Genomic DNA, 14,715 nt, shown 5'->3' on the forward strand with positions numbered 1-14,715 from the left:
TTTTTTTTTTTTTTTTAAGATGAGATTTCACCACGTTGCCCAGGCTGGTCTTGAACTCCTGAGGCTCAGGCAATCCTTCCACCTGGGCTTCCCAAAGTGCTGGGGTTACAGGCATGAGCTACCATAACCAGCCTGTAAATTCTGTTTCTAACAAAAGAAAAGTTATAATGGAGCAGACAAATGTTTCCTAAAAACAACAAAAGCTGACTTTAGAAATCTTTGACCATAAATGATTAGAAATTGATTGTTAATTAAATCTGGAGATGAACTTATTAGAAGGGGGAAAATGCTAGACATAAGGACTGAAAACAGCTCACACAAATTTGATTTTGACTATTTTATAAATTAAACCTTTTATATGGAAATATTAGGTATATGTTTATGCTGGTAAGTATTTTGTGACATTTTATGGTACCATTTAGGTTTTTAAAATGCTTGCTTCTCCCCTAAAAAAGCTTGAGCCTGAGTATAGTCTAAGTAATAGAGAGGCCTAAGCTATGTGGTTTGTGAAAAATCTAGTTAATGTCCTAGATATGATCAATAGTGAGATGAGCATGTCTTCCCACTTTTTTTCTTTATATCAAACAATTCCCATTAGCTGTGTTTAGCAATATAACAACATTAAAATACTAATGCTGGGCACAGTGCCTCACATCTGTAATCCCAGTGCTTTGGGAGGCTGAGACGGGAAGATCACTTGAGCCTCGGAGTTCAAGGCTGCAGTGAGTTATTGTGCCCCTGCACTCCAGCCTGGGCAACAGAGTGAGACCCCAGATGCTGTGCTGCGGATCTGACCCACAGACCCTAACCAAGTGAGGGATGAAAAAATGCACTCAGACACAGATATCCAATGAAAGAGTGGGCTGGGGACTGGGCCACTCAGAAAGAATTGCAGCAGCCACCGGTGCTGCAGGCATTTATTCAGTACAGATTTAATGACAAAGGCCTTGAGTCAACACAGTTGTGGGTAATTAACACGGTCGCACCCACCCCACCCCACCCCCAACCGCTGCCGCCCCAGAGAGAGTAGTCCTGCCTGCGGATGATTAACTTACCTAGATCAGTTTCTTTACATCCCCTTGTTACCTAAACTAAGCTTTCAGGCACCAGATAAGAGAATCTGGCTGCCTTCAACCAAATCCTTTCCCTAAACTTTTGTAAAACCCCCCAGCCTTCCAAGAAGGTTTTCATCTTTCTACAATTTTTCCTACCACCCTGACCAATCTCCTACACTATGCTAAATATTTTTATAAGAATTATGCATTTAAACTTCACAATACTCCCATGAGAGGCTATAATTTGTTTCCATTTTAGAGGTGATGAAACTGAGGGCATAAAAACACTTGCCTGGGGTCACACACCTAGTACGTGATAAACTCAGTGTTAAAATCCAGGCAGGCTTTTTCTAACCATCTTTTAAGAAATTGTAAAAGTCGATTTGATATTTTCTCACTAATCCTTAATGACTGTGCACTGCTTTTTCACATACCTTTTAATTTTTTCCTTGGATGTAGTTGGAACATTCTATATAAATCCAATTAGATTCTGTGTGTTAGACTTACACTTTTCCAGGTCTCACAAATTTGGACTACAGTTTAGTGCCAAATGTCTTTGTATCTATCTGTTGCTTGTGAGTTCCCCATCTAGAATGTTCTGATTGGCATGGAATTTATCTCCTAGCTAATGATCTTTTATTATTCTTTCTTTCCAGTATATTGTTTTATGAGGAAAAAATTACTGAGGATCAGTTTTGAAAATGTAGCCTATGAGATTATGTTTTTCATCTTTATTCTCCCTTCCTATAAAAGAAGATGATATCTCTGTGCCTCAAGTGTAAAATTCCATGATCCTTTTTTTCCCTAATCTTAAAAAAGGAACTTTCCACTCTCTTGTGAAAGAAATATTCTAAAATGCTCCTGTGCTTAGCTGCTTTGTGGGATGCTACTCAACAGTCACATACATGACCCCTCCCTGCTTTGAGTTGGTGAGGTCTAGTTCCTTTAAGCATATCTGATTTTCACATACTACAAAAGGTATAGTATCCTTTTAACTTATAAAAATACGTGATTTTAAACCATGTTTAGAGTAGTTCCATCATATTTTGGAATGGTGAGTGGTATGACAATTTTCCTATACATTTTCCAATTATAAATCTAATGTTCTGTGTGTGTGTGTGTGTGTGTGTGTGTGTGTGCGCGTGTAGCAGTAAGTGGAAAACAGAAGACAGTGTGGATGAAGTAAGGGTGGTCTCATCACTGCAGTCCTTCCTTCCCCAGTGTTAGAAATTGCTCGCCCAAGAAATAGTCATTTTAGCTACCAAGAAAGGGTAAATTTTCTGATGCATTTTTTAGAGATATTAACAGAATGTAAGATACTTTCTCTGTTAAAGCATGTTCAAGTTTAAAACCACTATTTCTTTGAAAACTTATCCTGAAGATAAACTCAAGTTTATTTTAGGGTTTCTAGAATGGGTGAAAATGATTCATTTTCTGATTCTTTTTCTATTTTCTCTGTTCCACAGACATCTGCTTTCCTAAGCAAAGTATTCATTTTAAGACCTTCCCTAGGCATGGCTACTGAAATCCTAACCAGAAGTTTGTGTAAACACAACACTTAAAAGACTACTAATTTCTTTCAGCCATATCTCAAGAACCGAGAGCAAGGGCACAGACCTGCTAACCTTTTCCCTTTGGTTCTCATATATATGTCACCTTCTTGTTCTGTCTTTACTCCAACTTGGTCAGATGCCAGAAATTTGGTTATCTTTTATTTTTCATTGTTCTAGTCTTTAATGATCCTATCACCTTTTATAATTCAGACCTACTGTATTTAGATAAATCTCACTAGCTACAATATTATCACTATTACCAATGAGAAAGAAGCTACAATAGAGTGTCTGATAAGTTTGTTCATTCATTCAATAGAAATTTATTGAGTGTTAGGTGTTGGGCAAACAGAAGTTAATGTATATAGCAAGTGTAAAGAAGTTAATGTATATTGGGCATACAGAAGTTAATGTACATGGCAAACCCAGTCATTCTTTTTATCTTGGCACCGTGTATTTTTCTTAATAATACTTATCTCCACCTTACATAGTATTTATTCATTTTATTATTTGTATCTTACACATTTGAATGTAAGCTCCATATGTAGAAACTTTGCTTTGCTAAACTCCATATGTGGAAACCATACATCTGTTCACTGATGTATACCTAGTGCTTAGTGCACCATGTATTTTTCTTAATAACACATCTCCACCTAACATAATATTCATCCATTTTATTGTTTCTCATGCATTTGAATGTAAGCTCCCTATGTAGAAACTTTACTTTGTTCACTGATGTGTACTTAGTGCTTAGAACAGTGTATACAGCAGACTATGTATAAGAACTCAGTCATATTCAGTGAATGAATTAGTAGGTCCCTACCCTTAACTCTTGAACACCCAGTTTATGGGGTCAAGTCACTGTTTGGTCTTTTATTTCTTAAGATATTGGTGTAGGAATGAAGGACTGGAATATGTGGGTAGGGAAGGAGAAAGGACATGTAAGTGTCAATTTAGATAATGTGTTTGAATTTGTGCATATGCTCATGTTGAAGGTTAAATTTTCCCCTGCAAAAAACACTTGACATTAATGCCTGGGGAGAGTGAGGTGCGTAAAGAAAGGAGAGAAACTGGCTTGGATATCTGAAAAGAATGCCAGTTAGTTATTTATAATAAGTAAATAAGTATATATAATCTATATATAATTTATTAAATATTAAATATAAATTACATATAGCTAATAGCTATCAGTTATATTGAAATATCACCTAATAGCAAATATTTACAGAAATTAAATTATTCCATGTCTTATTTTTATTTCAACATTGAACTATATGTTAATTCTTAATTTTCATATTTTGTTGCTCTCTTAGATGGATCTCTGTTTATAACTTAAAAAAATCAAAACCCTACTTAGGAGTGTCATTCCTACTTAAACCACAAATAAACTATCTTATATAATTTGAACTTCTTTAGCTTCTATCAGTACCAACTGCCTAAAAGTGTAGGGGGAACATGACTAGATTCTGAAAAGCATCACTTTGTTGTTCTTAAAGGACCAATTATTGGCAGGTTTGAGAATCAGCAGAGCCAGGAAGCTCAATATGCCAGTTTAGTGGTTCTCAAACTTTACATCAGAATCACCTGGAGGGCTTGTAAACCAGAATTGCTGGGCTTTATCCTCTAGAGCTTCAGATTCCACAGATCTGGGGTAGGGCCTGAGAATTTGCATTTTAATAAGTTGATGCTGTTATTGTCTCTCAGCTCCAAATCTACCCTTCTGTACTTGCTTAGTGATTCTGGAGCTGGGATTCTACTAACCAGTTTCTGCTTTGCCAGCTGACTCCATTTTATGCTCCACCATTAGACTGCAAGGCAAGAGGAGGAAGGGACTAGCTCCTTACTGTGGGCTTTCTGTGCGCTCGTGGTTCCTGTGAGTTATCACTGCTTCAAGCCTGCTTCACTCTAGCAGCAGCAGTTCCTTCCCATAGTATCAGCAGAATCCAGTTTGCAGTTATCCTAACATTTCTAAGAGAAGCTTCATTTTGCATCCCCTTCCCACGAGGCACCAGCAAGCTGATGCCTCATCCTCAGAGAGATGGGTCCAAATAAACCAGCAGCAGCTGAACAGCATGAGGTTTGCGTTTTAGCTGTGTATGGTCCCACATGAAGGAACCCACAACCCACCAAAATGGCATAATGATTACTCTAAACTGAAGACACTGAAGATACAGCAGATGCAGAAAGAAGCATTCCTGAGCTTCCCTTATCTGATTAAAGGCAAAGCTTTCTGAGAATGAAGCTGCCATTAATCCCCTGAGTAGGAGTGGGGATTGAGGGGTTGGGGAAACTTTCAGCCGGGAAGGAGACTGACCATTAGCAGCTAGATGAGAAATTGCATAACAAAACCTTGTCAGAAGCTACCATGCCTGCATGTTTTCACTAGAAGCCCTATACCCCTCTTTCCCCTTTTACTAATATGGTATAGTATATAGTATATAAACCCTTACTCCTAGCCAAGCCATTCCTTATAGAGTACTCTTAACTTTTCTCCTGTTAATCTATCTGTTGTCAATTAATTTGTAGTACCATCCCCTCCACCCAGTTCTAAGTTGGTAGAGGAAAAGTTTTTTTCCCCACCTACTTTTTTGCTTGTTTGTTTTAGATGGAGTCTTCTCTGTCACCCAGGCTGGAGTGTAATGGCATGATCTTGGCTCACTGCAATCTCCGTCTCCCAGGTTCAAGCAATTCTACTTCCTCAGTCTCCTGAGTAGCTGGGATTATAGGCGCACACCACCATGTCCGGCTAATTTTTGTATTTTTGTAGAGACAGGGTTTTACCATGTTGGCCAGGCTGGTCTTGAACTCCTGACCTTGTGATCCACCTGCCTTGGCCTCCCAAAGTGCTGGGATTACAGGTGTGAGCCACTGTGCCTCCCCTCTTCCCCCACGCACTTTATGACTTAACCTCTTTGGTTGACTTTCCCAGTCTGTGAAATTAGGAACAGGTTGTTATGACGATTAAAGTAGGTGATTAATATACAGCACATAGTGTATCCAGAGTTGGTTCCTTCCAGGTTTGTGGTCTTGCTGACTTGGAGAATGAAGCTGTGGACCTTCATGTGAGTGTTACAGCTCTTAAATGTAGCACGGACCCCAAGAGTGAGCAGCAGCAAGATTTATTATGAAGAGCAAAAGAACAAAGCTTCCACAGCGTACAAGGGGACCCGAGTGGGTTGCCGCTGCTGGTTGGAGTGGCCAGCTTTTATTCTCTTATTTATCCTTGCCCATGTCCTGCTGATTGGTCCATTTTACAGAGCAGTGATTGGTCCATTTTACAGAGTACTCATTGATCCATTTTACAGAGTGCTGATTGGTGTGTTTATAATCCTTTAGCTAGACACAGAGCGCTGACTCGTGCGTTTTTACAGAGTGCTGATTGGTGCATTTACAATCCTTTAGCTAGACACAGAGTGTTGATTGGTGCATTTTTACAGAGTGCTGATTGGTGCATGTACAATCCTCTAGCTAGACAGAAAAGTTTTCCAAGTCCCAATCGACCTGGAAAGTCCAGCTGGCTTCACCTTTCAGTAGGATAGTGTGAAGCACAGGTTAAACATTCACTAAATGCTAAATGGTGTTATTAATAAAATCAAGTTTCTTAATGTCTTACATTAAGTTGATTTTCTCAGTAGTTTTGTCATATTATAACATTAAAGTTGCATCTTCCAGGCTTTTAGATCATAGCATATTTTACTCAATAGGTTCTTTTTACATTTGGATCTTTTGTTATTTGAAGGCGAATGAGGATGATCATTCATATGTACGCCTGTGTTTATACACGTTACACAGAGACAGTTCCATTATTTGTTTACCCCTCTATGTGCTGTTATACTTTACCTCTGCCAACATAAAAGTGGTCTTTTCCACATAGGAAATTTTAGGAGTACTATTCACATATTTCCACCCATGAGTCACAGACAGAACTAGGACTTTGGGAGGTCATCTCTAATTCAGGTATTCTCTGATAAGTCACTCAGTGCCTAACACACCTATGACAAATGGTTCCCTGGCTTCCATAGTTTCTCCAAATCCTTTAACAAATATTTGGAGGCTAAGACTGCAGACTAGTCAGTAAAGATGCACAAGGATTCCTTCTCTGCTTGCAGATGTCATATGCTCTAATAAGAAAATATAATGCAGAATGCTGATTCATATAAATATCAATATCTTGTGCTCTGTTGTAGCCACAGGATTACTCGTACTTTTCTCATACAGTTATTTTCATCTTATAGTTAACATTTCTTCAGAAAGCTGATATTTGTACTTCATGGGGATTATGTTGACTTTATTTTTCTGAGGGAACAATTACGCCAATCAGTTATCTTTCATAAGTTAAGTGAACACTCCTAAGAGGTCATCAGTTCTGGTTGCCATCCTGAATATTCCAGACTATTTCTGATTTTAAATACACTGTTCTAATATTAAATACTCTATCTTTTGCTGAGCCCCCAGGCAAGGGGAGGCTGTTTTCTGTAGCCAGAAGAAGGGTACTGCTTCTGCTGGCTCAGAGGGTTCAAGAGAATTTGAAATTCAATATTCTCATGTTCATTCACTCAGGGTCGCAGGATCCCCACTCTTCTCCTGCTAGGGGATTGGCTTTGACACAGGACACTTATCAAACTCTACTCAGTCTCCTTTGCAGCTCTGATATTCTTAGAGTTGGATCTAGGCCTGATTGTGGCTGGAGAATATGGGGGTCTCTTTAAATGGTGCCATGGAGGTCTTGGGGTTTTCATATTGTGCCTTGAATTGACAGGCTGACTTGAGCTTGTCATTTTTATTTTGCCAAGGCATCTAAACTAGTTAGCAAAAGTTAGCCATCTCCAAAGCTATATAATTATTATTACCCTCTGTACTGTTGAAGTGCCATGGCTACCAAACAACTCAACACTTCAGTTTCCATCTGTACCTCATTCCTTTCCATATGTAACAATCTTAGTTACTGCTATGTTACTATATGCCAGGGCTTATCACTATCCAGCTCTATTGATGCCAGAATGCTGACTGGACCTGGCAAGTAGGACGTGTCAAGTATTCTAAATGTCCTAGTAAGATATCTGGGCGCTAGAGGATAGGAGATGCCCTTATTAAGTGTTTAGAAGTATAGTTGTCAGAGGTGTTTAAATCAGAGTGACTCCATCTTGTAAAGAGGCTGGGTAAAATAAGGCTGAGACCTGCTGGGCTATGTTCCCAGGAGGTCAGGCATTCTAAGTCACAGGATGAGATAGGAGGTCGCACAAGATACAGGTCATAAAGACCTTGCTGATAAAACAGATTGCAGTAAAGAAGCCAGCCAAAACCCACCAAAACCAAGATGGGGATGAAAGTTACCTCTGGTCATCCTCACTGCTCATTATATGCTAATTATAGTACATTAGCATGCTAAAAGACACTCCCACCATGACAGTTGAGAAATGCCATGGTAATATCAGGAAGTTACCCTATTTGGTCTAAAAAGGGGAGGAACCCTGGGTTCTAGGAATTGCCTGCCCCTTTCCTGGAAAACTCATGAATAAGCCAACCCTTGTTTAGCATATAATCAAGAAATAACTCTAAGTATCCTTAGCAGAGAAGCCCAAGCCACTGCTCTAGTATGGAGTAGTTTTTTTTGAGATGAGTCTCACTCTGTCGCCCTGGCTGGAGGGCAGTGGCACGATCTCCGCTTTCGGCAACCTCTGCCTCCTGGGTTCTAGTGATTCTCCTGCCTCAGCCTCCCAAGTAGCTGGGATTACAGCATGCGCCACCATGCCCTGCTAATTTTTGTGTTTTTTTTTTAAGTAGAGATGGGGTTTCACCATGTTGGCCAGGCTGGTCTCAAACTCCTGGCCTCAAGTGATCCACCCGCCTAAGCCTCCCAAAGTGCTGGGATTATAGGCACCAGCCACCGCACCTGGCCTATTCCTTTACTTTCTTAATAAACTTGCTTTCACTTTACGGATTTGCCCAAATTCTTTCTTGTGTGAGATCCAAGAACCCTCTCTTGGGGTCTGGATCAGGACCCCCTTCTGGTAACATAGTAGTCTGTAGATATCTAAAGTATGGGCTACTTGGTGCACCTTGCAATTATCCCCACTCACAGCACTTGGAGTAATACTTTTTTACATTTTGGAAGCAGCATATATCATATTTGGGAATACTTCTCCAATTCATTTCTACTAACAAAAAGCTTGGATCCTTTCCTCCTACTGTGAATTGTAAACTAAAAATAAAATCCTAAACTCCTACCAAGTGAATGGACCCTGCCTCTTGACCAAAGGGACCCCCAAAAAACCTTATAAACTAAATCCCCAGCCATGATGGGTAGGGAAGTTGGACACACCTCATTATACCCCTTCCCTTTTGGAGTTTAGGCACAACTGATGATTATTATGTTAACACAGAGGTCATAAGGTAACAAAATGGACTCTTTGTGACAATAAGATACCAAATTATAAGCAGGATCTAAAGCCATGCCAGACAAGGGCTAAGTCACACAACCCTGCAGGTCACTCTGACCCAGTGTATTATTGGTTAACAGACTTCTTTATTTTAACTTAAAACATTCTTTCTGCTGACTCTACATTTTTAGACAAAGCTTCACTTCCTTAATCAATTGTAAGTTAGAGAATCTGTGAATCCACTTATAGCCTGTAAGCCTCCTCTTTAAACATCCTGCCTCTTCAAAACATCCCGCCTTTTCAGGCGAAATCAATGTATACCATCCACGTATTGATTTATGTCTTTGCTTGTAACTCCTGCCTCCCTCAAACTTATTAAACAAAACTCTAATTCAATTGCCCACTGGCACACTTTCGTAGGACGTCTTGAGACGCATTTCCCAGACCATGGTCACTCATTGGTTCAGAATAAACCTTTTAAAAATGTTTTACAGTCTGATTTTTCCATTAACAGAATTAATAAAGTGGCATTCTGATCTATAAATTAATCTCTTATTACCCTGAATTAATCTAACTCAGAATCCAAACAACTCTGAATAAAGAAAAAAAATTAAAGTTTGTTAACTTGTAAAGGACCAACTGCTGAATCATGTGTGCTCTGAAAAGTTCAGCCATCTCAGTGAGCCAAAACAAAAGGATTTTAATAAAACTTCTTTCTTTCCTACTTATAGTCTACAGTCTTTATTTGGGTCTTCTAAAATCTGTAAAAATAGATCATCATCCTAGGTTTTGAGAAGAACTGATAATTACTATTTATCTCCTTAAATTAATCATCTCCCCCCCATCCCAGCTTTTTTTTTTTTTTTCTTGAGACAGGGTCTTACTCTGTCACCCAGGCTGGAGTGCAGTGGCTTCATCATGGCTCACTGCAGCCTTGCCTTTCCAGACTCGAGCAATCCTTCCATGACAGCCTCCCAAGTAGTTGGGACTACAGGTGCACACCACCATTCCTGCCTATGTTGTTTCTTTAGTTTAGGTTTAGTGAAAAGATTCCTCTATAGGCTTCTGATTCTGCCTATTACTAGTTGTTCAATGTTGAATAAGTTATTGTAACCTCTCTAAATCTCAGTCCTAAAATAATAGAGATAATAATAAGTATGATTATTAAATGAGAAACGTTTCATGGAAATTATTTCATGCAAGTATTTTATGCCATCACAAATTATTTGATTGTCTGGTTTTATTTCTACTGACAGAGCAAAACATGATAGAATTAAATTTTTTTTTTTTACCCTGAAAACCTCATAAACTAGGATCAGGAATGTGTGCTATAACAGAGGATTAAGTATTAGTAAACATTTGGCTATGACTTTTTAGGAGGCTAAAGGCCAGAACAGAGCCTTCTGTGCACTACAGGCTGGTACTACCTCTTTATTAAGGTTTTTAATTCTCTTTAGATATGACTATAGGTTCTAAGAGCCACCAAATAAACCATTCATGAAGTTATCTAGGGTTAATTACTCAAAAGTCACCAAGCCTAAAGGTATGACCTTCAAATGGCTGTAAAGGCCATACAAAAGAAACTCAGAGTGGAAAAAGGGAAAACTCTCCACTTGATTCTTTATAAGTAAACATTACAGGATGAACTCAGTTATTCCAAAGAATGACTAAAACAGTGCCACTGTGGATTGAGTTTTCCCCTACAATGGGATGACACTTATTTATTTGTTTTGTCATTAGGTCTGGATCTCCCTTTGTTTTCTGACTATTTTGAAAAACCCTAAGAAACATTTCAGAAAATACTTTCATTTATTTGAAACTAAGATGAATAAAACTAGAGAAGCATTAAGTGCAACCATGATTAACAGAGAACCATAAAAGTTTTAGTGGTTTACCTGGAATTCAGGCAAATTTATTAAACATAGTTTTCACTATTACCCTGTTTTAAAAATATAGCCCAATTCAATTCTTTCCTTTTCAATTACATATTTCAAGTACAGATTGCTCTGGGAATTTGATTTCTGTAAGCAGAACCTGTTAAGTTACTTGTCTTTGCAGGTTTTATAAGGAAACAAAAAACCCACTCAAAAAACATAAAGCTATCTAGGTTTGGAGTAAGACAGTTCAGCTATATCTGCCAGGAAAGCTCCATTTTTCCAGACTGCAATGTAGTTTTTAACATTATCAGACCCAAGTTTGTTTTCTCTGAATTTCTGTGTTTTATTACATGAATAATAACATGGATAGATTCTTATTTGGTAGATTAACCAACCCTGAAGGACTGCTTGGAGTGGAACAATCATGTTATCTGGCTGTCTTTCAGCCTCTGTTAAAGTCCATAATGAAATTTTATTTGACAAAATCACTTCTGAAACCCAGTGTGCTATTTAAAAAACCTTCATGGTTTACCCTTTTCTTTCCACAATACCAAAGTGGCTTAGACCACATTTTATCTGGACATTGTATAAGTATTTATGCTATGTACATGAAAGATACATAGAAATACAAAATTACCACATTATAATATTTTGTTTGACCATTGAGTCTAACTCCTAAATTTTATAAGTGGGGAAACTTAGGTCCCCGAGTGAGAAAGACAGTTCATGGCATGGCCAAACCCTAGGGACCCGGGTCTGCTGATGCAGTTTTGTCTCAATAACATCATTCACATGAGCCCAGGAAAGATTAAATAAATTTTGGTGACCTACTTCTTCTTTAAATGAAAAGAGAGATAATCAAAAGGATATACTTAGAAGACAGTAAAACTCTTTTATGGTATCTCTTTAGAAGTAACTGCTACATATCAAGGTCTAGTCTTTGTTTTAAACATAACAAAAGAAATTAACCAATTTATGTTACTTGTACATACAGTATTTGTTAATAATGTTTGGGCATATCTTCTGTCTGCTATTCTGGAGAGAGTTATAATATCCACTTTGGGTTGAAGCCAACTTGCCAAAGTAGAAGTGGCAAAGGGATTGGAACTCTGGTCAGTCTGACTTCCAAGTCCATTTTGTTTATATCAGCTCCCTCTCATTGGGCATACTGTTGTCAGGCTAATTTGCATATTGTTATTAGATTAATCTTGTCCATATATCATCATCATCATTTTGTCATCACAATCAAAATCTTTTAATAGTTACTGTTTCCATGTGAAGTCTAAACTCATCTGCCTGGTTCTCAGGCACCTCATAACTAGGCCCTTTTTTTAACCACTCAATCATGCCTCCTACTCTCTGGTCATTACCATTACATATATATATGTCCCAATTCAAATACAAAACTTATTGAGGGCTAGGTAAAATACACTTTAGGTGTTCTATAAATTTCTGTTGAGGACAAAAAGCTTAATTTGAATCAGAGATCCTGCCTTAACTAAAACTTCAAAGTTACTTGGAGCCATGAGAATAGTTTTAGATAGCATTTCCAAGAAATGTGTGATACTGCTTTCAGCTATCATTACGAACATTAATTTAAACTTTAAGAACATATGTGGTGGGGAAAAATGTTTGACTCTGTCCACTAATATTTGCTGAAGTCTCAGAAAGTGTCAAAATCATTATTCTCTTTCACTTTTACTTCTGACTCCCGAGCATGAAAACATCTGATTCCTAATCATGGTACTTCTCTGGGAAATATTTGCTGCTTCTAGTCACCTAGACTCCTTATCTTGGTACCCAGTCCTCTTCACATTGTTTCCAATCTAGCTCTCAGGTCAAATATCTTACCACTGTCCACACTCTGGGCCACAATGAACTTTTTACCATTATTTCTGAACTACATCAGTCCCTTTCTGAGCTCTGTGCCTTTGTACAAGCAACTCTAATTTTATCAGTTTTTTTTTTTTTTTTTGAGACGGAGTCTCGCTCTGTTGCCCAGGCTGGAGTGCAGTGGCCGGATCTCAGCTCACTGCAAGCTCCGCCTCCCGGGTTTATGCCATTCTCCTGCCTCAGCCTCCGGAGTAGCTGGGACTACAGGCGCCCGCCACCTCGCCCGGCTAGTTTTTTGTATTTTAGTAGAGACGGGGTTTCACCGTGTTACCCAGGATGGTCTCGATCTCCTGACCTCGTGGTCCACCCGTCTCGGCCTCCCAAAGTGCTGGGATTACAGGCTTGAGCCACCGCGTCCGGCCCAGTTTGTTTTTTTATCTTTCTTCTTCTGCACTTGGAAAGCTCCTACTCATTCTTTAAGACCTAGTTTAAATGTCACCTCCTCTGAGAAGTCTTTGGGGACTTCTTCAGGCAAAGTTAATTGCTATCATCTATTGTATGACTGTCTTTCCAAATAAATAGTAAGCTGCAGGGCATAAGGTAAATTGTCTTACTGCTTTTTCTATGCTCAGCACCTGGCCCAGAGTAGAACTCATTGAGTGCTGAATGAATGGAAGAATATCTTGATAATGTATTCACACAGACTTGTCTTCCCAATTAAATACAGTCATTTATAATTTTCCTTTAGCCATAAAGTAATAGATAGTAACACTGAGTGTTACCTGGAAATTTTCAAGACCTGTATAAGTACGTTGGTTTAAATAAATATCTAAGGTGATCCCTAACTGCTTAGAAATTATTTTTTAAATATCTTACTATAACCCCTTAGGCATATTAAAATTTCTACATTTTATTCTTCTCTAGAAAGAAATAAACATTTAGAAAGCAATTTATAAAACAGAAGCAGCTTACTTTATTTCGATCTTGTACAACCAGAATTTTTCTAGTACTTTCATCAAATACAGCTCCTATTGGGGGAAAAAGAAAATTGAGAAATATTAATTTCCTTCACCTTAATCTCCTCCCACACTCTCTATCTGTGGTGATCAAAATTCTACCCATACTTGAAGCCCTGGTTCAAATACAGGTGGAGTATTCCTTATCTAAAATGTTTGAGAGCAGAAGTATTAGATTTTTCTGGATTTTAGAATATTTTCATACACATAATGAGGCATCCTGGAGATAGGACCCAAGTTTAAACATGAAATTCATTTATGTTTCATATATACCTTATACACATAGGCTGAAGGCAATTTTTATACAATATTTTAAATAATATTGTACATGAAAACCAAGATTTGACTGCATTTTGACCGTGACTTGTCAAATGAGGTCAGGTATGGAATTTTCCACTAGTGGCATCATGCCGGTGCTCAAACACTTTTGGATTCTGCAGCATTTTGGATCTTTGATCTGTCGATTGGGGATGGTCAACCTGTAGCACCTCATCCATGAAGACACTAAGTGCTTGTCTTAGTCCATTTGGGTTGCTATAACAAAATAACCATAGACTGGATAGTTTATAAAAAACAAACTTGGCCGGGCGCAGTGGCTCACGCCTGTAATCCCAGCAATTTGGGAGGCCGAGGCAGGCGGGTCACAAGGTTAGGAGATCGAGACCATCCTGGCTAACATGGTGAAAGCCCCGTCTCTACTAAAAATACAAAAAAAATTAGCTGGGCGTGGTGGCGGGCACCCGTAGTCCCAGCTACTCGGGAGGCTGAGGCAGGAGAATGGCGTGAACCCGGGAGGTGGAGCTTGCAGTGAGCCGAGATCGCGCCACTGCACTCCAGCCTGGGTGACAGAGCGAGACTCCGTCTCAAAAAAACAAACAAACAAACAAAAAACCCAACTTATTTCTCGCAGTTCTAGAAGCTAGGAAGTCCAAGATCAAGGTGCTGGCAGATTCAGTGTCTGATAAGGGCTCATTCTTCTAGCCCTGTCCTCACATAGTGAAAGA

At 38.7% G+C, this 14,715-nt stretch overlaps 1 protein-coding gene across 2 annotated transcripts in view; it reads right to left on the reverse strand.

Moving 5' to 3' along the window:
* NUDT6 (nudix hydrolase 6) overlaps positions 1 to 14,715 on the reverse strand; it is a 32,985-nt gene that overhangs the window by 8,672 nt on the left and 9,598 nt on the right. For both annotated transcript variants that reach the window (XM_017852607.1, XM_017852608.1), the window contains exon 3: positions 13,668 to 13,723. In XM_017852607.1, the coding sequence (XP_017708096.1) occupies positions 13,668 to 13,723 (56 nt within the window). The remainder of the gene's footprint in view (positions 1 to 13,667; positions 13,724 to 14,715) is intronic.

Source organism: Rhinopithecus bieti, unplaced genomic scaffold (genome assembly GCF_001698545.2).
Source record: "Rhinopithecus bieti isolate Rb0 unplaced genomic scaffold, ASM169854v2 scaffold_33326, whole genome shotgun sequence".
In the NCBI taxonomy this organism is placed as follows: domain Eukaryota; kingdom Metazoa; phylum Chordata; class Mammalia; order Primates; family Cercopithecidae; genus Rhinopithecus; species Rhinopithecus bieti.